This window comes from Pyrus communis, chromosome 13 (genome assembly GCF_041283825.1).
Source record: "Pyrus communis isolate YQ-2024b chromosome 13, ASM4128382v1, whole genome shotgun sequence".
Lineage (NCBI taxonomy): Eukaryota > Viridiplantae > Streptophyta > Magnoliopsida > Rosales > Rosaceae > Pyrus > Pyrus communis.
In genome coordinates this window covers 18,170,141-18,192,640 of record NC_142577.1, presented here as the reverse complement: position 1 = coordinate 18,192,640, position 22,500 = coordinate 18,170,141, and the positions used below count along the sequence as shown (strand labels likewise).

General features: G+C 36.2%; 2 protein-coding genes and 2 pseudogenes across 4 annotated transcripts; 1 reads left to right on the top strand and 3 right to left on the bottom strand.

Annotated features, from left to right (window-relative positions):
* Positions 1 to 1,277: 1,277 nt before the first annotated feature.
* LOC137737065 (early light-induced protein 2, chloroplastic-like) lies at positions 1,278 to 2,548 on the bottom strand. 2 transcript variants are annotated; one of them, XM_068476417.2, is made up of 3 exons: positions 2,291 to 2,548; positions 2,082 to 2,168; positions 1,278 to 1,729 (listed from the first exon to the last, which is right to left on the bottom strand). In XM_068476417.2, exons 1-3 carry the CDS (start codon positions 2,438 to 2,440, stop codon positions 1,382 to 1,384), a joined length of 585 nt encoding a protein of 194 aa, XP_068332518.2. In that variant the 5' UTR covers positions 2,441 to 2,548; the 3' UTR covers positions 1,278 to 1,381. The 2 variants fall into 2 exon arrangements, with proteins under 2 accessions (XP_068332518.2, XP_068332519.2); XM_068476418.2 differs by having other exon boundaries at positions 1,278 to 1,726; positions 2,291 to 2,547.
* A 5,413-nt stretch (positions 2,549 to 7,961) lies between these two features.
* Positions 7,962 to 9,886, top strand: LOC137738236 (serine/threonine-protein kinase WNK8 pseudogene; annotated as a pseudogene).
* A 330-nt stretch (positions 9,887 to 10,216) lies between these two features.
* LOC137737064 (early light-induced protein 2, chloroplastic-like) lies at positions 10,217 to 11,435 on the bottom strand (annotated as a pseudogene). Its single transcript, XR_015954923.1, has 3 exons — positions 11,184 to 11,435; positions 10,982 to 11,071; positions 10,217 to 10,676 (listed from the first exon to the last, which is right to left on the bottom strand). The product of XR_015954923.1 is annotated as an early light-induced protein 2, chloroplastic-like (transcript).
* Positions 11,436 to 20,481: 9,046 nt separating this feature from the next.
* LOC148691884 (early light-induced protein 1, chloroplastic-like) lies at positions 20,482 to 21,408 on the bottom strand. The gene is made up of 2 exons (XM_088682964.1): positions 21,139 to 21,408; positions 20,482 to 21,034 (listed from the first exon to the last, which is right to left on the bottom strand). The coding sequence occupies exons 1-2, from the start codon at positions 21,274 to 21,276 to the stop codon at positions 20,594 to 20,596; spliced, it is 579 nt and encodes a 192-aa protein (XP_088539090.1). The 5' UTR covers positions 21,277 to 21,408; the 3' UTR covers positions 20,482 to 20,593.
* Positions 21,409 to 22,500: the final 1,092 nt, after the last annotated feature.

Here is a 22,500-nt window from a genome sequence, read left to right as displayed (position 1 = left end):
ATGTCAACGTATAGGCTATTAATCCAACGGTCCAGATTAATAAACTAAATTAAAATTTATATAAAAAAAATAATTAATTAATTTTCTTATAAATACCTAACCCTCATCCTTTCTACCAAAGCTTTCATATGCTTTTTGTGTGAAAAAAAATACCTAGAACCTCATCCTTTCTTTTTTTTGTCCATATAAACCCTACATCCATCTTCATCAAATCTTGAGTTCTTACAATGTCTTCTTCAAGGAGAGTGTATAAACAGTTTGAGGAGCAACAGAAAAGATTGTTGGCACAACAGGAAGAATTGGTTAATCTCGAGGAAGGTGGAGATGGAGATGAGGCTTTCGCAATGGATGAGGATAAGAAAGATGACCATAGAAGGCAAAGAGCCTCACATTCCCTCTGTGTCATGGAAGTTATGGGTTAGATAGCCAAACCCAGACGTGTCGCAAACTTCGATAGAAAAAGGGAAAGACAAGGTAAAGATCTCTTGGAAGATTATTTTATTCCCAACAGCGTATTCCGTGATCATGTTTTTAGACGTCGTTTTAGAATGCAACGAAGTTTGTTTGACAAAATCATGAGTGCTATTTGCAACCATGGTCCATACTTTGTGCAAAAAAAAGTATGTTTTTCATGTTCTAGGTTTTCTTCATGAGCAAAAAATTACGACTGCCTTGCGAATGCTTTCTTATGGAGTATCTGCATATCTAGTGGATGAGATTGCAAGGACGGGAAAAACTGCAAATCTAGTGGATGAGATCGCGAGGATGGGAAAAACCTTCATTGGAGTTGTCTCTAACGAACAAAGATGGGTATGGTGAGCTAAAGAGGGAGCTTGATGCTATTGGTAGCAGAATTTCTCGAAATTATTGGAAGAAGAAATGCAGAGTGCAAAGAAGAGTTGGATAGCAGAAAATGTTTGGCCATGTACATACATTTTGCGTTTACGGTTAGTAATGAAGATTTTCTTGTTTCAAAAAAGTGTTTCTTTTGCCTACTATGAAGGTAATTTCGTGGCGCATGTGGAGGTTATTTTTCTCTCTGCTCTAGGCATACTTAAAGATAGGATAAAATTTGTCTTGTATCCGAGACCCCATTTAGTAGCACCATCACCTCAATACTGTCTATTACCAAGTTATTGCATGTACGTATTCTTTGAATGATGGTGCTGTTTTTTTTTTTTTTTTTTTTTTTTTCCGATTACAAGATAGAACTTCCCCATGTAATAGCTCATAATATTTATGCTTGCTAAAATTAAAAGTATGTTTAGACTATGGGGTACCAAAACGTAACATTATTCTTATAAACATCTGTGAACACTAAATACATATGAGAAGCTATAAAGTATTAAGCCAGAAAGCATACTAACATAATGATTAAGACCTAAACTAGGGTTCCGCCCTTCACATACTCGGTGAAGGCCAAGGCTACGAGACCTAACATGGCCAACCTTCCATTTATGAGCTCAGCATCTGGAGTCATGATCCCATCTGATTCTGATTCCACGCTGAGTCCTTTAAATAGAGGAATCAATGATGCCACTGTTATCAAAATACTAGTTCCAAGGAACAATGAGACTCCACCATTAGATATCTGAGCGAACACATCCTGCCCCTTGAATAGTTCCACTGCTAGAGCTGAAACAAACCCAACCATTGCAAGTCTGCCGTTGATCCTCTCCGGCACTGGTCCACTGAATGCAAACAAGTCTAAAAACTTTGTGCTAACCTGCTATGAGATACGTGTCACATATTATCCATGTGTGAATGCCACAGTAACTACATATTGTTATGGAACTCCGTAGCAGTACATATATACATTGGGGTAGCTAAATTTAATCTTTGGATGAATATTCGTGTATTGCTCTCGAATAAATTGGATTGGACTTATATCAATACCGACATACAAACTTGTAGTTCCTTTGACAAAGTCCCATATTATCTTGATTTTAAAGTTTTAAATGTACAAATGCATAATTAGCATGAGTAAGGTAATATTTATTAAACTTTTAATAGTTAAGACAATACAACAAATTAATAACGGATCAATTCAAGTAACACTAGACACTTAAACAAAACAATACCTTGCTGGGAGAAGAAGGTGTAGGAAGTGGTGGTGGTGGATTTTTTGATGCATTTGTAACTATAGATGGTTGTTTCTTCCGACCATCCTACAAATGAAAAATAAATCAGATATAGTGCGTAATTAGTATTATTATTTTATAAATATATGTACTTAAGATGCACATATATAAGCCAAATAACGAAGAAGACAGAAGAATAGAATAATTACCTTGGCCATTGAGCATATCCTTATTTGAGGGTAGATGTGCACAGTTGGTGCAACAAGGTGATTCACCCTAACTGATTTATTCTTTCCCGCTCCATAAGCCAAGGAATTAGCTAGGAATGTTGAATGCATGAAAGTTGCTGATGCAGCCATTGTATAAATATGTATTTTGGTTCTTGGTTAAACACTAACAAAAAGATCAAACTCTAAGCTTTTGGAGACGTAATTTATTCTTACTTCTTGATATCAACGTTTGAGCACCTTAGTTGCTTTTTATAAGGTAATGGTGCCCTAGTGGGGGAAGCTCTTTAAGTGGTGTATAGTTTGGCACCTCATCACTTTTTACTTTCCCAGTGACACTTGACCACGTCTGTTAGAAAAATAAAATAACTTACTTGAAACATGCATTGTGTAGCTGTAATTATATGACTAGAGAAGAGAATAAAAAGAAGTATACTTCTCTTGAAGGAATGAGAGGCCGACGTACATGCATGGCTGTAGAACATACAACATTACTATCTAGCCAGTAGTGACCATCCCTGGGGTCACATTAATTTGTCAGGTCTTCAAATTTTTATGATATTTTGAGCAAGGGAACGATGTCTCACAGGACCATGACTCCTTTCAGCTAGGGGACACTGTATAGCAATAGCAGACACAATTGCACTAGAGAACAGATCTTTATGCTTCATTTAGTTTCATCCGCAAGAAAACTGTTAGATGAGTACTTGGTGGCCCACTCTCTTCGTCACTTTGCATAATTGCATTTGTTTGATAGCTAGGACAGCTTTGTGTGTTTGGTCTTGACCATATATACCAGGTGCACGGTACGTATAAGAGACGTGGCTCCCCGCACACACTATAAAGTCGCACACAGGGTTGGTTTGTTGTTTGATTTTTTTAGTTCTCGTCAATATACTTAAGCTTAAAAAAAAAAATAAGAATCACTGTTAGTCTAATTGACGAATACCCAAGAAATAAGGAGGGCATCCGCCAAAGGGCCTTTGATGGCTAAGTCGGCGAATTGTTTGAGAAAAACTAGAACAAAGAGAATTATGAGTAGTAAGTGGTGATTATCGGTTTCCATGTTGGAACATGACTATTTATAGGAGTAAACCCTCTCATGCAACTAGGAGGGGGGCTGTAGGCCATACTAGGCAGACCTCTGTGTTGTGCTAGTGTGATGCTAGCATTTCTTTTTTGGCTGATATTGGGTATACCAAATTTTTAAACCATGTGATATGTCAACAATAGAAAATAAGCACATTAATCAACATTTAAGTAATAATTCATTCATCAACAACCACGTCATATGATTTACAAAATACAATTTAAATGGATGATTTCTGTGACAACCCGTTCCAAATTTTATTATTTTAAAAGAATAAATTTACGAAAATGCCCTTGAGGCGAGGGTATTGACTTTCGTTGACCAACGTATAGTGAGACATACGAGATATTCCTTTTGAGTATTCTTGTAGTACTCGACGATACAGACACGTAGGCATAAGCAGAAATGAATTTGGAGTTACGGTTAAAGTTTTACGGAACTGTAAACCTGAGAAGTACTTTGTTTTAGCTACTATTTATATTTTTATAAATTTTTTTATTAATGTTTTTTTAGTTTTTTAAGAAGGAAGAAGAAGAAAAGAAAAAAAAAAGAAAAAGGGAATGGCTGCCTGATGGCAGCGAAGGAGAAGAGAGGAAGAAAGTAGGAGGAACTGGGAGAGAGTGGCCAAATGAGGAGAGGAGAGAGGAAGGTGAGTGACCAACCAGAAGATGGAAACAGGAGGGGAAAGTAGGGAGAGGGATACACCGGATCCCTTTACCTGGTTCTCCATTTCGAGTTGACTCGACGGCACCATTAATTCCGGTGCATTTTCCGGTGGTTCTTTGGAAAATTAGAACCCCTCATCACTTGGAATCATCCTAGAATTCTTCCCTCTACCTACTCCAGCCCAAATTGGAGAGAATTTGGCCTTGAAACTGGGAAATCCGCACCGTGGGTGCCATAAGAATCCTTGCTTGTGTTCTACCAATTGTGAAACCACCTCCTTCAATTACCACTACCAAAACACTCCCCTAGAACCCAGGAACAAAGCCGAGGCAGTGGTGGAGGCATCGGAGCAAGTTTGGCCTTGGTCACAGGTATGAAAGTTACTTTACTCATTGAGATCTTCATTCCTGTAAATTTTGGTAATTTTTGGAAATAGTGGAATTTTCCGACGAACCGTGGCGGCACGTGGACCGAGACTCCACCTGACCTTCCTAGGCTACTTTTGAAGCTCCGATTGCATAATTGACATCCGTTTAGTAAAATTGTGATGTTTAATATGGTTTCATAGTTGACCACCTAGTTGGCCATTAAGAGGTCCTTTCACGAATTGATGATCCGACCATTGGATCATCACCAAACTTGGATACATTATAATACATAATATTTAAGGGCCATCGGAATTTACGGATCGGGAATTTGATGTACGGATCTTCCCGAATTGGATTTGTAAGTTCGTAAAATAAATGTTAATCGTCACTTGGTTTTGGGCAATTGGCAAAGATCCAACCGTTGGATCGTAATGAAATTTTAGTATGTTATTCTAGAAGCATAATGTGAATTTTTGGAAGTACAGATTGGAAATCTGATACGCAGATCTTCTGGATCAAGTTATACAGGGTTGTAGACCCTACTGTCGATCTTTGATCGACGGTTGACTTGTGATCAATGGGTCTCAAACTATTTTAGAATGTCCTTGAAGATGTGTTTTATGTGAATTACGTATCCTATTGATATGAGTTTTGAGATATGATTCGATAATTGTTATAGGCGCCAATCGTTCGGGACGCTTTGATGTACATGCTAGTGAATCATAGCGTGGACTTCAAGTGAGTGGATCTTTTCCTTCTTATCATATGTATATAATTGATAGTTCCGCAAATGTTTCTAAATTGATTTATGCATGTCACATGCAAATAATTAATGTGAACTACGAATGGCTTGATCCCTGTTTAGGGTACGTAGGCAGTCTAACGAGACGTTAGATGCAACCATATAATAAATGAGACTAAATAATTGAGACAATAGCCTTGTTCGAGGAATTGAGTAGTGTGAGGGAGATTGGTGAAAAATGTGAGATTTAACCTTAGGTTTTTGTAGTTAAATGTTGGTCATAAATTAAGATGTAAAGAATCAAGAAATTGAAGTAAGGAAAGGTAAGTACTGATAGTTAATTTAATTAGTGTCTATTTAGACTTATCGCTGATGATTACTCTCAAAAGTAAATAGTTCGGGAGTGGGGTGTTACAATTATGCATTTCATGCCATTTATATATATGTTTATATTTGGAAATATTATAATATGGTTGAATTTTAGATTTACATCATGGCATATTCATATGTATAGTACCTGAACCTAATTATTGTGAATGCTTTGAAGTACCAAATGATGTTGTGGATGTCCAGGTAAGCTTCAGGTGAGTACATGTTGATGATAGTGATAGTAGTGAGTATAATTATGTTGAGATATATTTGAGCTCATAAACCTGCACCCCGGTGTTAGTGCTCCCGCCCGTGGCCAGAGCCTAGCCTTCACGTGATTGTTTACCTCCTACACCACACGCTCACCTTGAATCCAAGGTAGGTGTCAGCCTGTCATACATACCATATTAGGTGCTTCCGACTCATAGGTGACCTACGATTCGTCGCACAGCCTTCACGTGATCGTAGCACTTGAGCATACTTATTTTCGTACATACCACTTTAGGTGGTTTCGACTCGTGTGCAGGTATACTTATGGATGAGCTATTGGCTAGCATATTGATGAGCTATTGGCTAGCATGTTATTGAGCTATTGGCTAGCATATTGATGAGCTATTGGCTAGCATGTTATTGAGCTATTGGCTAGCATATTGATGAGCTATTGGCTAACGTGTTATTGAGCTATTAGCTAGCATGTTGATGAGCTATTAGCTAGCATGTTATTGAGTTATTGGCTAACATGTTATTGAGCTATTAACTAGCATTAATTGATGAGAGATGGATAAGTCGTACAGGTCACTATAGGTGTTTCCGACTTATGTGTTAGCATTGATTGAGGAGATATGGGTGCAATCGTACATGTCACCATAGGTGACTTCCAACTTGCATGCTAGTATGGATTATCAAACACATGATTATTTATGTTGCTAATGAGATGCTATGTCGTGGTATACTGTTGGATTTACTATTGTTATACATTTGATTTCATACTTATACGTAGTATGATTTTCTAGAAACTATTCGAGTTTTACGGCGAGGGGTTACTACCTTTGATAATGGAAATGATTTTGAAAATCCTAGTTTCGATCACTCATTCACACTTTCTATTTATGCACCTCTCCAGGTACTAGCAGCAGAGTTTCCATATCAACGAGGATTTGTGGCACTTCCCAGTACAGGCGAATTCTTTTGATGGTATAATTATTATCTTACCTTACTGTATTATACCTATGCTCTGTATCACGCCTGAAATGGGTCCAGACCCGCTCACCGGGCACTCGTGTACTTAAGCACTTTTAGATTTTAATTTATTCACATTTTATACATTATCACACTTTATGGCTTCGTCACCTTCCTGGTGTCGGCCAGCACGCCTCGATTTGGGATCCTAATGGATATTTCGGGTCGAGGTGTGTCAATTTCCCTAGCATTACTGAACTTTCGAATTCCCCACTAAACTTTTTAATTGAAAAACTGCATTACTGAACTTTCGAATTCCCCACTAAACTTTTTAATTGAAAAACTAAGTACTCAAACTAATTTTTTTGCCGATTACACCCCTACTATTAGTTTCTCATTCATTTCATCCAAATTTTTGCTTAATAAAGGTATGTGCACAACATGTGAATGTACTTCGGTTGCTTCATTCTTTAAGGTAATTGAAAACCCTAGATTTCTAAAATGTCGACTTATGAAAATATGTGTGATTCTATAGCTTTTGTGTCTGAAGGTCTAGTGAAGTGACGCTTTTGTCCTCAAAGGAGTGTCACATGGTGTGCATGTGATAAGAGTTAACGTTAATTTGGATGGAATCTATGAAAAACTAATGGTATGGGGAAATCAGCCAAAAAAATTAGTTTTAAATCCTTAATTTTCCAATTAAAAAGTTTAGGAGGGAAATCGAAAGCTAAGCAAAAAGTTCAAGGGGAAAATTAGCAGTAAACTTTTTTTTCTTTTTTTTTATAAATAAGTGAAAATGAGAATTGCTAAATTCTTTAATCTAGATCATTTATAATAAGGGTAACGCTAATGAGACTAAATTTATAAACTATATATGTAAACTAAATTATATGTCACCAATAAAAAAAAAAATAAGCATGATAATTAACGGTTAAATAATAATTCAATCATCAACAACTAACATCATTTAGTTTTCAAAAGTTAGTATTCCTAACATTATCCTTATGGTAATCATAATTGTTTCCAATTACACAGTAATCGAGGTCCTCGAAAATCAGAATTCCCAAAAGCCCTAATCCAACTCCATGAGTTTGGTGCACAAGTGCAAGTACAAGTACCACTAGAAGTAGAAGTCCTAAAAAATTGAAATTCCGAGAAATCCTAATCAAACTACAATATATAATGTTTCCCCCTACCCTAGATAATTAATTAACAGGTCTCTCTCCCAATTCCAATCGCTAGGTTTTCATCTCTATTCTCTCTCGCTCTCTCCGTCATTCAGTCTCTGGTTTTTAGGGCATTCTTAGGGTTTTGAATCAAGTAGTTTGCCTCTCGGCTAGAGATTTTTGAGACTTTCGTGGTTCAGCATTTGATTTTGGGGATGCAGATAGCGCCATGGCTAAGTCTCGGATAGTTTTAACAACGGGGAGCTCCGCCGCGAACCGCCGAAATTCTGGTACAGAATTCGGGGACATGTGGTTTATGGGATGCAGTTTTCGTCTTCGATCAGCGTTTGATTCCTACACCGTGGCTTGGGAGGCGTTTTTTGAGCATGCACCGTCTTAATCTGATTCCGGTTGGTGTTGAGAACTAGAAGCTTTGATCGATAGAGTTTTTGAGATACGTTTGTCTTTTCTCCGAGGAACGAAAGAAAATATTGTTCCTTTGCGGAGATTTAAGGTTATGGACTCCTGTAGTGGTTTGGAAGATGCTGGCGTTGTGGAGAAAGATCCGACTGGGAGATACTTGCGGTATGACGAAGTGTTGGGGAGGGGAGCATTCAAGACTGTATATAAGGCATTTGATGAAGTCGAAGGAGTCGAAGTAGCTTGGTGCCAAGTGAATATCAAAGGAGTAGAAGAAGTGGAAAGATTGTATTCGGAGGTTCATCTGCTGAAGTCACTGAAACATCAAAACATCGTACAGTTCCATAACTCTTGGGTGGATGATAAGAACATGACCATCAACATGATAACAGAGTTATTCACTTCCGGGAGCTTGAGGCAGTACCGAAATAAGCATAAGAATGTCGATATGAAAGCCATCAAGAATTGGGCTAGACAGATTCTTCGAGGTCTGGACTATCTGCATTCTCACAATCCTCCAATTATTCATAGAGATTTGAAGTGTGACAACCTATTTGTCAATGGATTTAATGGAGAACTGAAAATCGGAGATCTCGGATTGGCGATTGTCATGCAGCAGCCTACTGCTCATAGCATAATTGGCACCCCTGAATTCATGGCTCCAGAGCTTTATGACGAGGATTACAATGAATTAGTCGACATCTATTCTTTTGGCATGTGCATGCTAGAGATGGTGACTTGTGAATACCCTTATAGTGAATGTAAAAATCTGGCGCAAATTTATAAAAAGGTTACCTCTGGTGTAAAGCCTGCTTCCTTCAGTAAAGTAGACAATCCTCAAATCAAGCAGTTCATAGAGAAGTGTCTAGTTACAGCTTCTATGAGATTGTCTGCGGCAGAACTCTTGAAAGATCCAATCCTTGCAACTGACAACTTGAATGAGTCCAGCTGTGATCTTTCACAACTACAAAAGTTGTTTAACTTGCCAGAGCCCGCATCTAACTCGTCAGTGCTGGAGTTACATGGTTTCTCTAAGAATAATGAGTTCAGGTTAAGAGCGGGGAAAAATCCCGATAACACAGTGTCTTTAACTTTGCGCATTGCTGATACATGTGGTCTTGTGAGGAATATCAGGTTTGAGTTCTATCTCGATTCTGATACTGTGATTTCAATTGCTTGGGAGATGGTTGAGCAACTTGATCTTTCACATGAGGATGTATCTGTCGTAGCTGAGCTAATTGATAACTCGATTGTGAAGCTTGTACCCGGATGGAAACCTTCATCGGAGTTGTCTCTAGCCGACAAAGATAGGTATGATGCGCTAAAGAGGGAGCTTGATGCTATTGGTAAGCAGTATTTCTCGAAATTAAGGGAAGAGGAAATGCAGAGTGCAAAGAAGAGTTGGATAGCAGAAAACAAAATAGCTGTAATTGATGTACTACACTCTTGCTAAGTATTTTCTTTTCGTCTGTTTTCCCTCTAACATTCATTTGATTCTTGTGAATTGCTTTCGTTAAGAAATGCGGGGACGTGTTTTTAAGTTTGGATTTGTACTTACATTTGTATTTACGGTTAGTAATGAATATTTTCTCGTTCCAAAAGAATGCATTTCGTTCATATGCATAGCTCCTCCCTCTTTATATGTTTGTGTCTATTATGAAGGTAATTTCGTGGCATATGTGGAGGTATGTAATTTTTCTCTCCTCTCTAGGTATACTCATGTTGACAGGAGAAAATTTGTACCAGAGATACCATTTTAATGGCACCATCATCTCAATACCGTCCACTATCAAGTTATTGCATGTAACTATTCTTTAAATTGATTTTTTTTTTTTTTATAAAAAACTTTTTTTTTTCTCCATCTAAATATATATATTTATGCTTGCTAAAATTAAGAATATGTTTGGATTATTTGGTACAAAAACGTAAAATTATTCTTATAAGCATCTGTAAACACTAAATACATGCCAAAAAAAATATATATATATTAAGCCAAAAAGCATCCTAACAAAATGATTAAGACCTAAACTAGGGCTCCGCCTGTCACATATTCAGTGAAGGCCAAAGCTACGAGACCTAACATGGCCAACCGTCCATTTATGAGCTCAGCATCTGAGGTCATGATCCCATCTGATTTTGACTCCACGGTGAGTCCTTTAAATAAAGGAATCAATGATGCCACTGATAGCAAAATACTAGTTCCAAGGAACAATGAGATTCCACCGTTGGATATCTGAGCAAACACATCCTGACCCTTGGATAGTTCCACCGCCAGAGCTGAAACGAACCCAACCATTGCAAGTCTGCCGTTGATTCTCTCCGGCACTGGCCCACTGAATGCAAACAAGTCTGAAAACTTTGTGCTAACCTGGAAAAAAAAAAAAAAAAAATCCCTGCTATGAGATGCCTGTCGCATATTATCCATGTGCGAACGCCATAATAACAACATATTGATATGGAACTTCTTTGCTTTGGATAAATATTCTGGACAGACAAACATGCCGTAGGTCTTTTGATAAAGACCCATTATCTTGGTTTTAAACTTTTAAATGTAGAAATGCATAATTGGCGCGCGTAAGGTAATATTTGTTCAACTTTTAATAGTTCAGACAATGCATATAAATAATTAATGGATCCATTCAAGTAACACTAGACAATTTAATAAAACAATACCTTGCCGGGAGAATGAGAAGGTGTAGGAGGTGGTGGTGGTGAATTTTTTTATGCCTCTGTAACTTTAGATGGTTGCTTCTTCTGGCTATCCTACAAATGATAAATCAGACATAGTACGTATCATTATTTTGTAACTATATGTAGTGTAAGATGCACATATATAAGCCAAATAAAGAAGAAGACAGAAGAACAGAATAATTACCTTGGCCATTGAGCATATCCTTATTTGAGGGTAGCTGTGCACAGTTGGTGCAACAAGGTGGCTCATTCTAACTGATTTATTCTTCCCCGCTCCATAAGCCAAGGAATTAGCTAGGAATGTTGAATGCATGAAAGTTGCTGATGCAGCCATTGTATATATATGTATTTTGGTTCTTAGTTAAACACTAACAAAAAGATCAAACTTTAAGCTTTTGGACATGTAATTTGTTCTTACTTCTTGATATCAAAGTTAGATTGGTTGCTTTTTATAAGATAATGGTGCCCTAGTGGGGGAAGCTCCTTAAGCGGTGTATAGTTTGGCACCTCATCACTTTTTTACTTATCCAGTGACACTTGACCACGTCTGCGAGAAGAAAAAAAAAAAAGAAAAAAAAAAGAAAAAAAAATTGAAACACGCATTGTGTAGCTGTAATTATATGACTAGAGAAGAGAATAAAAAGAAGTATACTTCTCTTGAAGGAATGAGAGGCCGATGTACATGCATGGCTGCAGAACATACAACATTACTATCAAGCCAATAGTGACCATCCTGTGGTCACATTAATTTGTCGGGTCTTCAAATTTTTATGATCTTTTGAGCAAGGGAAAGATGTCTCACGGGACCACGACTCCTTTCAGCTAGGGGACACTGTATCGCAATAGCAGACACAATTGCACTAGAGAACGGATCTTTATGCTTCATTTAGTTTCGTCCGCAAGAAAAATGTTAGATGAGTACTTGGTGGTTCACTCTTTGAGTCACTTTGCATAATTGTATTTGTTTGATTGCTAGGACAGCTTTGTGCATTTGGTCTTATCCATATATACGTAAAGGGATCCTCTACGGATCCTTTCTACTAAATCCACCAATTCGGACTCTTGAAATTTGATCTAACGGTTAAAGTTATTATAACTTTTAAAACGGGCCCTTGACCAAATTTCAAGAGCCCGGATTGATGGATTTTGTGGATTTGGTGGAAGGGACCTGAAGATGATCCCTTTCCCATATATACAAGGTGCATGGTACGTATAAGAGACGTGGCTCCTTGCACACACTACAACGTCGCACACAGGGTTTGGTTTGTTGTTTGATTATTTTAGTTCAACAATATACTCGAGCTTAAAAAAAAAATTTAATTCAACCAAATTTATAGGGATGAGTTAGTCTACAATACTCTTTAATTAAAAAAAAAAAGTTTATTGGTATTGATAAATCTAAATTTCGTTCAAGGTTGAATTGATGAAACTCAACGTACCAAATAAGACTCACCGTTAGTTTCATTGACGAATACTCAAGAAAAAAGGGAAGGTGTCCACCAAAGGGTCTTCGATGGCTAAGTCAGCGAATAGTTTGAGAGAAAATAAAACAAAGAGAATTCTGAGTAGTAAGTGGCGATTATCGGTTTTCCTGTTGAAACTTGACCATTTATAGGAGTAAACCCTCACATGCAGCTAGGAAGTGAGGTTGTATGCCATAATAGGTAGACCTCTGTGTTGTGCTAGTGTGATACAGACCATTCTCCACAGACAACTCACAAATAGTCTCAAAGGTCTTTGGTAGATAATTGTCCTGTATCGCAGGACACTCAAGGGAGACTTAAAAGAGTCTTCTTTTTGCCACCTTAGGTCGGGTATGGCATGCTGTTAGGATTGGGATATCATGGCCCAAAGGGTATCTTGATATATATGTAACTAACTTGAAAGCCCAGTACCTATGGGGCCGAAAAATGCCAGGCCCTTTGAGGTACCATGTGGTTTGCTCACAATGTCGAAGGTAAAATCTTTGTATTGAGTTAAAAGTTCACATGTCCTTCTCCTATTGGATTTAGTCCATTTATGCCTCCAAATGTATTATTAAATTTGAACATTTATAGTGCAATGCAATCACGTTCAAGTATAATATCTTATATTTACAGTAAATTAATACAGCGTCCAGAACGTAAATGTTAACGTTTTTATAGTATTACTAACGTCATTTTGTGTAATTAAATTACTAGATTATATGTAACCTTATCGATGTTGTAACTCACACCTTGAATGTTAAAATCATGTTGAAACATTGTTATACTTTAGGATAGGAGGACATAAGGGACTAAGATGTTGTGTATTATCATGACGTACGCTAGTGATAATTTATGTCTACATTTTAATAAGACGTTCATGGTCATCAACGTTGGTATTATAATGCAAACACGTTTAAGATGCCAAGCTAGAAATAGCGTTCATGAGGGGTCTAACTAAGCAATGGTGGCTACAGGTCATTGTTAAATTCCAAATGCCCTAACTATTTTTTCAACTTTAAGTGAGGCATTTTATCGAGCACTTAATCCATACTCATTATTGTGTGCTTAGTGTACGTCTCCACCTTTTGTGCCATTTTAGTTGTATCTTTAGGTTTATATCTTTAGGCTCAATATTGTTATAGTGAATAAATTAATAGATATACTCTATATGTACAAAATTAGGAGGTCAGATTTAGTTTATTAGACGTATGAGAGTAGAAAATTCAAAATGAACAGTGTATATTTTGGCAACATGTCTCTAATTAATTTGTCTTTCCAGTAAATTTTGTGACACGTGGATTCTCTCGTCTACGCGTAGTGGTTTGAGAGACGTGCCACAAGTATGCATCACAATGTACTAGGCAGTGATTTCTGAGGTCACATTTGTTCAAAGTTTTCAAAGTTTTGTATAGGGGAGGAAAAGAACCGACTAATGCCGCACGGGACCACGAGCACTAGTTTCAAGGTTTCAACTAGAGGACATATGTAATAGCAGACACAATTGCACTAGACAACGAAGCTTTTGATTAGTTTTGGCATTGGATGGTTGTATTGCTTTGCTTGTTCATCATGGATCATGACTACTCTCATCATTTGCATTTGTCTGATAGTTTTGGAGAGCTTTGTGGGCAATTTATCTGTTGTCTAGTCCATATATGGTGATCTCAGCGACGTGGCTCCCCAAACACAGCAAAATGAACAAGTCAAGAATTAATTCTGCTCCCATTAATTTTTTAAGGTTTTTAGAGAATATTTGATATTCTATTTGAATCTAATTTTTTAAACTCAAAAACAATTTTTAAGTTTTATGTCTTAAAAACTTGTTTGGTATGACTGTTTTTAAAAACTAAACTCAAGAATAACTCAAAAATATAGTATATTCTTTAAAAACACAAAAAATGAGTTTTTAGAGTTTTTAAACTTAAATTCAATCTGTTTTTTTTTTCTCTCCCTCCTCCCCTTTCACTCCAAAGCTATCTCTTTCTTTTCTTCATTCTCTCTACCCTTCTCTTTCTTTTTTTTACCTTTTTCGTCTCTCCTCCAATCCGCACTAATTATTTTCTCGGTTTTTTTCTATTACTCCTCTTCCTCTTCCTCTCTATCTCCTCCAATCCTCTCACTTCTTTTTCTTTTCTCCAATCATCTTTTACTTTCTTTCCTCCTCTCTCCTCTTTCTCTCTCAACCCTCTATTTTTATATTTCTTTGTCCAATTTAAGTTGTAAAATTTAAAATTTTTAAATCACATACCAAACAAGTTTTCAAGTTTTAAAGAAAATTGTTTTCAAGAAAAATTCTTAAGAAATGTTTTGAGAAATTATAAAAAATTTCAAATAGGATACCAAACAAGCCCTTACTTTTCTAGTATTTTCAGTGTAGTGTAGCTATATGCACAAGCACACAATTAATATGAATTAGCACCAAGTTTAATTTCTATATTGCAATATGCGTGTATGCCTTTTGAAACTATTTACTGTTTTATACGACGATTAACTTCTGGGTACTAGTACATGTGTTAACATATATGAACTTTAAGCATAAAGCATTTGATAAGGGGATCTTACCAATCTCCACCTTATAAGTAGATCATTAAACGATGGCCTTCTCTTTCTGCTTTGTCCTTTATAATTTTTAAATTCTTGCATTGTTACTTAATAATGAAAATCATATTTTCACTGTCATCGTTTAATGATCTACTCTGTCAGAAATAAATCTAAATTTTTAATTAATATTATCATAATTTTATTGTTTAACCAACAAATGTGATTATGGATTTAGTTAATTTTTTGTAAAAATATTTATAAAGAGTGATATAAAAAAATAGATGGTTCAAATCATCATAAAATATTAGAGGATGAGAAATGAAAAGGAGAAAATCTAAAAAAAAATGTTGCTAGCATTTCTTTTTTAAGTAATGTTAGTTAGACCAAGCTTTTAAACCAAATTTGTAAACCATGTGATGTGTCACCAATAAAAAAAATAAATACATTAATCAATACTTAAGTAATAATTTAATCATCAACAACAACATCATATGATTTTTCAAGCATTGACAACCACGTCATATGATTTACATAGTATGAAGATTTAAATAGATAATCTATCTAGCATTAATTTTATTTAATATAAATAAGTGAAAATGAGATTTGGTAAATTCTATGATCTAGATAGTCATCAATGTACTAAGTTGGCAACTTATTTTATTTTTTAAAAAATGATACTGTGTACAATCAGCAAGCAATAATATGGTTTAAATTTTCGTTTGATGATAATCAAACCTAAAACCTCTAACTTACAAGTGAAGAGGAAAACTATTAGACCATAATACTAAGTTGCAGCAAACTTGTTTTTAGATTAGAAAAAGGAACACATGCCCCTGTGATCTGAAATGGAGAGGCGTACTGGCCCAGGTAACCTCTAAATTGTTTTTTAAATCGGTCCCAAAGTAACACTAACACATGCCCCTCCGATCCAAGTTGGTTACCGCATTGTTTAACAAAATAATTTATAAAAATAATTTGTTTCCAAGCACTACTAAGAGCAGTTCCACCCTAGTCCTTTAGGCTGGCACCTAGGCCAAAAAATGGATCGAAATGCCTTTTTTTTTTTTGCTCCATCCCAGCCTAATTGGTTGGCACCTAGCCCAAGCCAGGCCACAAGCTGGCCTAGAATCGTCATAGTAAAAGGATGGGTCATTTGACGTCATGTTGACGCCAACGTGACGTTGGATGGCATTTTTTTTTTTTTTTTGCACCAAGTGCACGTCACCGACAAGAAATCAGAGGCGGGCCCACTTGCGCAGGCGCACTAAATGGCTAGTTTCTGGATCGTTGGATTTCCAACGGTCAAAAAATTTTGAATTTGAAATCCAACAGCTAGTGACTTGGCTTGATCTGGACCGTCCGATCCAGAGATCAACGGTCCATGTTTTTCCCCCATAATTTTTTTTTTTAAAAAAAAAAAAGACAACAGTTAGAATTATGCATGTTGGTCATGTGTCAACGTATAGGCTATTGGATTTGAATCTTTTTCAAATCCAACGGTCCAAATTAATAAACTAAATTAAAATTTATAAAAAGATTAATTAAAAATTGTTAAAAAATAATTAATTAATTATTTTTCTTATAAATACCTAACCCTCACCCAATTACCAAAGCTTTCATATACTTTTTGTGTGAAAAAAAAATACCAAGAACCTCATCCTTTCTTTTTTTTTGTCCATATAAACCCTACATCCCTACATCCATCTTCATCGTTTTCAAATCTTGAGTTCTTACAATGTTTTCTTCAAGGAGAGTGTATAAACAGTTTGAGGAGCAACATAAAAGATTGTTGGCACAGCAGGAAGAATTGGTCAGTCTCAAGGAAGATGGAGGTGGAGATGAGGCTTTCACAATGGAGGAGGATAAGGAAGATGACCATAGAAGGCAAATGGCCTCACATTCCCTCTGTGTCATAGAAGTTGTGGATCAGATAACCAAACTCAGACGTGTCGCAAACTTCGATAGAAAAAGGAAAAGGCGAGGTAAAGATCTCTTGGAAGATTATTTTATTCCCAACAGCGTATTCCGTGATCATGTTTTTAGACGTCGTTTTAAAATGCAACGAAGTTTGTTCGACAAAATCATGAGTGCTATTTGCAACCATGATCCATACTTTGTGCAAAAAAAAGATGATTTTCATGTTCTAGGTCTTATTCCTGAGCAAAAAATTACAGCTGCCTTGCGAATGCTTGCATATGGAGCATCTATAGATTTAGTGGATGGGATCGCGAAGATGGGAAAAACTGGTGTCCCTGATGCGGTTTTGCTCTGCAATTTAAGCCTTCTACACCAATGAGTACCTTCGGAAACCCACGCCAATGGACATGCGAAGGCTTCTGAGGAAGGGTGAGATGCGAGACTTCCCTGGCTTGATTAGAAGCATCAACTGCATGCATTAGACCTGGAAAAATTGTCCAAGTGCATGGCAAGGAGCGTATGAGACAGAAAATGAGCCAAAAGTATCATTTTGGAAGCGGTGGCTTCATTTGATACATGAATTTGGCATGCATTTTTTGGTGTTCCAGGAGCTCAGAATGACCTAAATGTCCTTGCCTAATCTCCAGTCTTCGGCGAAGTGCTGCAAGGAAAAGCACCCAGAGTCATATATTCAGTGAATGACCACACATACAAAATGTCGTACTACCTTGCAGACGACATTTACCCAAGGTGGACAACGTTTGTCAAAACAGTCTCACATCCACAAAGTGAAAAAGAAAAACACTTTGCAAAATGTCAAGAGGGGTGTAGGAAGGATGTAGAACGTTGTTTTGGTATCCTGCAAGCTTGTTGGACAATTGTCCGGTCAGCTGCCAGAATGTTTGATGTTGAGGCACTTCGATCTATCATGATGACGTGTATCATTCTCCACAACATGATTGTGGAAGATGAGTATGATTATGATGTCGTCGACGAATACGAGCCGGACACAATGAACAACTCAAGAACACTTATCTATAGTGCTCATGACGCCATCGAAGATCCCATGCAACACGAGTCATTGGAACGGGATGGACGTTACAATGAATTGATCGTGAGTGGTACACTTCATTGCAAGAGCCATATTGGCACTGTACCCTTCAAAATGATTTGACTGAGCACCAATGGGAATTGCAACAAGGTCAAGATAATTAAAAGGAGCTTGTGGTGGAACAATAAAGTTCTTAGTTTATTTAGTGTTTTTTGTTAAGTTTATTTGGTGAGTTTATGTAATTTTATTATGATAATGACACATGGTGTGATGAGATTAGTTAAAAATCATATCCGAAATTAAAACTATTTTTTTATTTATTATTTTATAAAAAAATTAATAATATTTTAAATGGGCTGAGTGCCAACGCTTTTGGTAGAGGTGGATATCGTTTGTGCCAGCGCATTTTTTAGGGGTGAAAATGCATTTGGCCTATTACTGTTTATTAGGGTCTATCACATGTTCTTCGCTTTATTTGATCTTTTGAGAAGGAGGACCGATGTTTCACGGGGCCACGCGAGCACTTTTGAAGCTTTTTTTTTTTTGGTCGAGGAGCACTTTTGAAGCTTAATTTTAGCTAGAGGACATTTGTAGGAGCAGACTGAATTGCCCTTTGTCAACGAATCTTTTGCTTCATTTTCGTCAGAAAAAGTTGGATGATTATGTACGTATATACGAAATACGACCTTGCTTATTCACAGACAGTCAGTTGCACTTGCATACAATTACATTTGTTTGATAGCAACGACAGCACTGTGGGCATAATCGGTGGTATGTTAGGGTAGGGACGTGGCTCCCTGCACACACCACATCGTCTCAGTCGGCTGGGATTCTGAGGTCCCGTTAAATTTCTGTCTTCCTCCTTTCTTTTTTATTTATTTATATTTTCAGTGTAATATTGCAGCAAGGCACAAGTTGCATGCACAACAGAAGGAATTACGTTCAAATTTTACGATGTAACGAGTTGCAGACATAAAAGTTTAACTAAGGGATGTCATGCTGGTATCGCATTTTTTAGCTTTGATTTTATTAGTTTCATGGATTTTGGTGAGAGAGAGCTAATGTGACATTTCTATATTACATTGATTGGTACTACCGTAATGGTCCTTCTAACATACTTTATTTTAACAAAATTCTGACTGGGTTGATGAAAATGACCAAAGTTACAAATTTTGATGAGTTAAAGGATTAATAATCATGAATTTTAATTGAAAAACCATTACTTTAATTGAATTAAAATTAAAAAATTAGTACGACAATTTTCTCTTTATTTCCTTGTCTACATACTAAAACTCGTCACAATTACTCAAACTTTCCACAACCCTCTTTGATGATAGGAGTAGGATAATAACAAAGAGAAGGCAATTAGGCCAACTTCACACCAGTACTTTGTACATGACCATGAGCTGTCTCTTTAAGTGTTAGGTCAATGTCACGTTCACACCGGTAGTACTCTTTAGATGCCCATGTGCTGTTGCCATGCGGATCAATAATTTTTAGGTCTATACATTAGTCACACGAATATAACAATATTATTGGCGATTCCTTTTTTGAAAACCGTATTATTGACGATTCTTGACGCAAACTGGCCTTTAACATATGGAAAGAGATCCTCTCCGGATTTCATCCATCAAGATTATTGGATCAAGTGATTCAAATCTTTAAAATTTCATTCAACGGTCTATCTGTTTTGATCTCTTAAAAGTTATAATAATTTTTAGTTGTTTGATGAAATTTCAAAAGTTCGGATTACTAAATCAGATGGTTTTAATGGAAAAAATCCCAAGAAAATCTGTTTCCTAACATATAATGGTAGGACTTTTCTAAGTCACTATTAATTAACTTGTCAAGAAAAAGTAATTTGAAACTCATAGGAAATATGTATTTTGCTTTTTTCATCCACATTTGATTTTCGATAAGAGACAAATTTCTACCAAAATTAATTTCCCAAAATTAAGCTAGAGCCTTGCATTATGTTTGAATGAAAAAAAAAATTACTTGAAATTTTATTAAAAATCAAAATTTATAAATTGACATGCATAAAATTTATTATTTAAATTTTCACACATAAAAATTTAAAATTTCCGCGTAAAAAAACTTGAAATTTGGAACTCCCAAGTCTCAAGTTTAATTTTCATGTAAATACGTCATTTTTAAATTTCCATGAAAATAAAAGTAACAAATTCCGTTTCAATTTTATTGTTCTTCTAAGTTAATTAAAGAAAAAAATTCACAAATTCTAGATAATAAACTTCTATTATTATAAAATCCCTTAGTAATCTTAAATTTTCTCATCGAAACAATTTGATAATATTATCTTTATACCCAATGATACAACGTCCACAAAAATAAAAATAATACTAAAATTTCAAATTAAATTTACAAACCAAATATGAATATTACTGATTAATTTATTAAATAAATATCAATTAATGTATTTATTTTTATTAGTAAAATAATTTAGTTTGTAAATTTTCTCTCTAATATTATCGATTAGATTATGTCTATGGGTTGAAAATTTGACATTCTTATAAAAATTGGTAAACACTAATTACATATGCGGAAAGCTATTCCAAGGAATAATTAAGTTACATAACACCCGTATTAATTAGGACCTGATCAAACAAGAGTCCCTCCCTTCACATACTCGGTGAAGGCCAAAGCAACCAAACCTAACATAGCCAACCTTCCATTCCAGAGCTCAGCATCAGACGTCATGATCCCGTTTGATTTCGACTCCACGCTGACTCCTTTGAAAAGAGGAATCACGGATGCGACTGAGAGCAAGATACTAGTGGCAAGGAACAACGAAACTCCACCATCGGAGATCTGAGTAAACACATCCTGGCCCTTGGACAGTTCCACTGCCAGAGCTGAAACAAACCCTACCATTGCAAGTCTGCCGTTGATTCTCTCCGGAGCTGGCCCACTGAATGCAAACACATCTGAAAACTTAGTGCTAACCTTCTTGGGAGGACGAGGAGAAGGAGTAGGTGTAGGAGGTGGTGGTGGGGTTTTGGATGCCTCTGGTATTGTAGACGGTTGCTCCTCCTGACCATTCTGCAAATCAAAGAAAATTAATCAAATTAACTTCGTACGTGAATAGATAGGATATTGTACAATATAGTATTCAGATGTTAATTGAAGAATTAATTACTAATTACCTCGGCCATGGAGCGTACGACCATGTGGCGGTACCTATTAGCAGGAACAAGGTGGATGACTCTCGCTGATCTGCTCTTTCCAGCTCCATAAACCACTGAGTTAGCTAGAAGTGATTGCATGGTAGCTGATGCAGCCATTATATGTAATACTATTAAAAAAACCTAATCAAAGATCAACACAGAGGAGATCGGAAACTTTTGAATGCTTAATTAGTTTGAAGAAGTTCGTGTATTAATTTTGCATGCCTTGAGTGCCGTTTTATAGTGCAATGGCCAAAGTGGGGGAAGCTCATGAACGGTTGATATTTTGGCACGACGTCATTCAATTGCCATTCCCACTATTAACTGGCCACGTGGATTTGTTGTCGACACATGGTGGAAAGAGAGACGTGGCGTCTGCAGACACCACTATGTAGCAGTCAGTAATTTCTGAGGTCAGATTTGTTCAAGGTCTTCGCTTTCTTTTTTATCTTATATTTTTGGGGCATACACGTCTTTGATCTGTTGGGCAAGTGGTCCCGTGTAATTTAAATCGAAACTTGACTTTGATATTAAAATCAAGAGTAAAATCCAAATTTAATTTTAGTCGCTTAATATATTAATTATTTTATTTATTAATTAATTGTGATATAATTTTCATTTTTATTTTATTTATCATAATATATTGAAGATTACAAGGCACTTGTAAGAATATTGTGTTCTCTCCAATTTTTGTATAGAAATCTTTAGTTTTGTTCTTAATTGAAAATTACAGGTCCAGATTAGAATTGGGGCATGAAAATTACGTATGATGTTTCATCCGATGATTTGTGTTATTTGTAATCCTTCAAAAATATTCATTTACAGAGAAAAAAATGAGACGAAAAGAAAAGAAATTATCGCTTATTGAACAAACTAATTAAACAATGTAATGAAAATAGTACTTCCAAAGCACAGTTGGATGCTGTTCTTAAATGATAAACTAGCTCACGTATGTGTTCCAGCCGCTAAGGCCATCTCCAACCGAGGGCTGGCCAGAGGGCTCGTTTTAGCCCTCTAGCCCTCCAAGATTCTCTAAGATATTAATATTTTAATGAACAATATAGGGCCATATTTGCCTCCGTCTCCAACCGATAGTCAGAGGGCCAGAGGGCCAGATGGCTCGTTTTAGCCCTGTTACAAAAAACCGTCTCCAATCGAGGGCCAAATGGCGATAGGGCCAAACATAATTTATTATTTAAAAACTACAACTTAAATCTTGTTTAAGTTTCATGTTGTTAAATATTTTTTTTTATCTTGTATAATTTTAATGTTGGTTAATGTTATTAATATTGTTTAATGTTGTTTCATGTTACTTAATTTAATTTAATGTGGAATAATGGC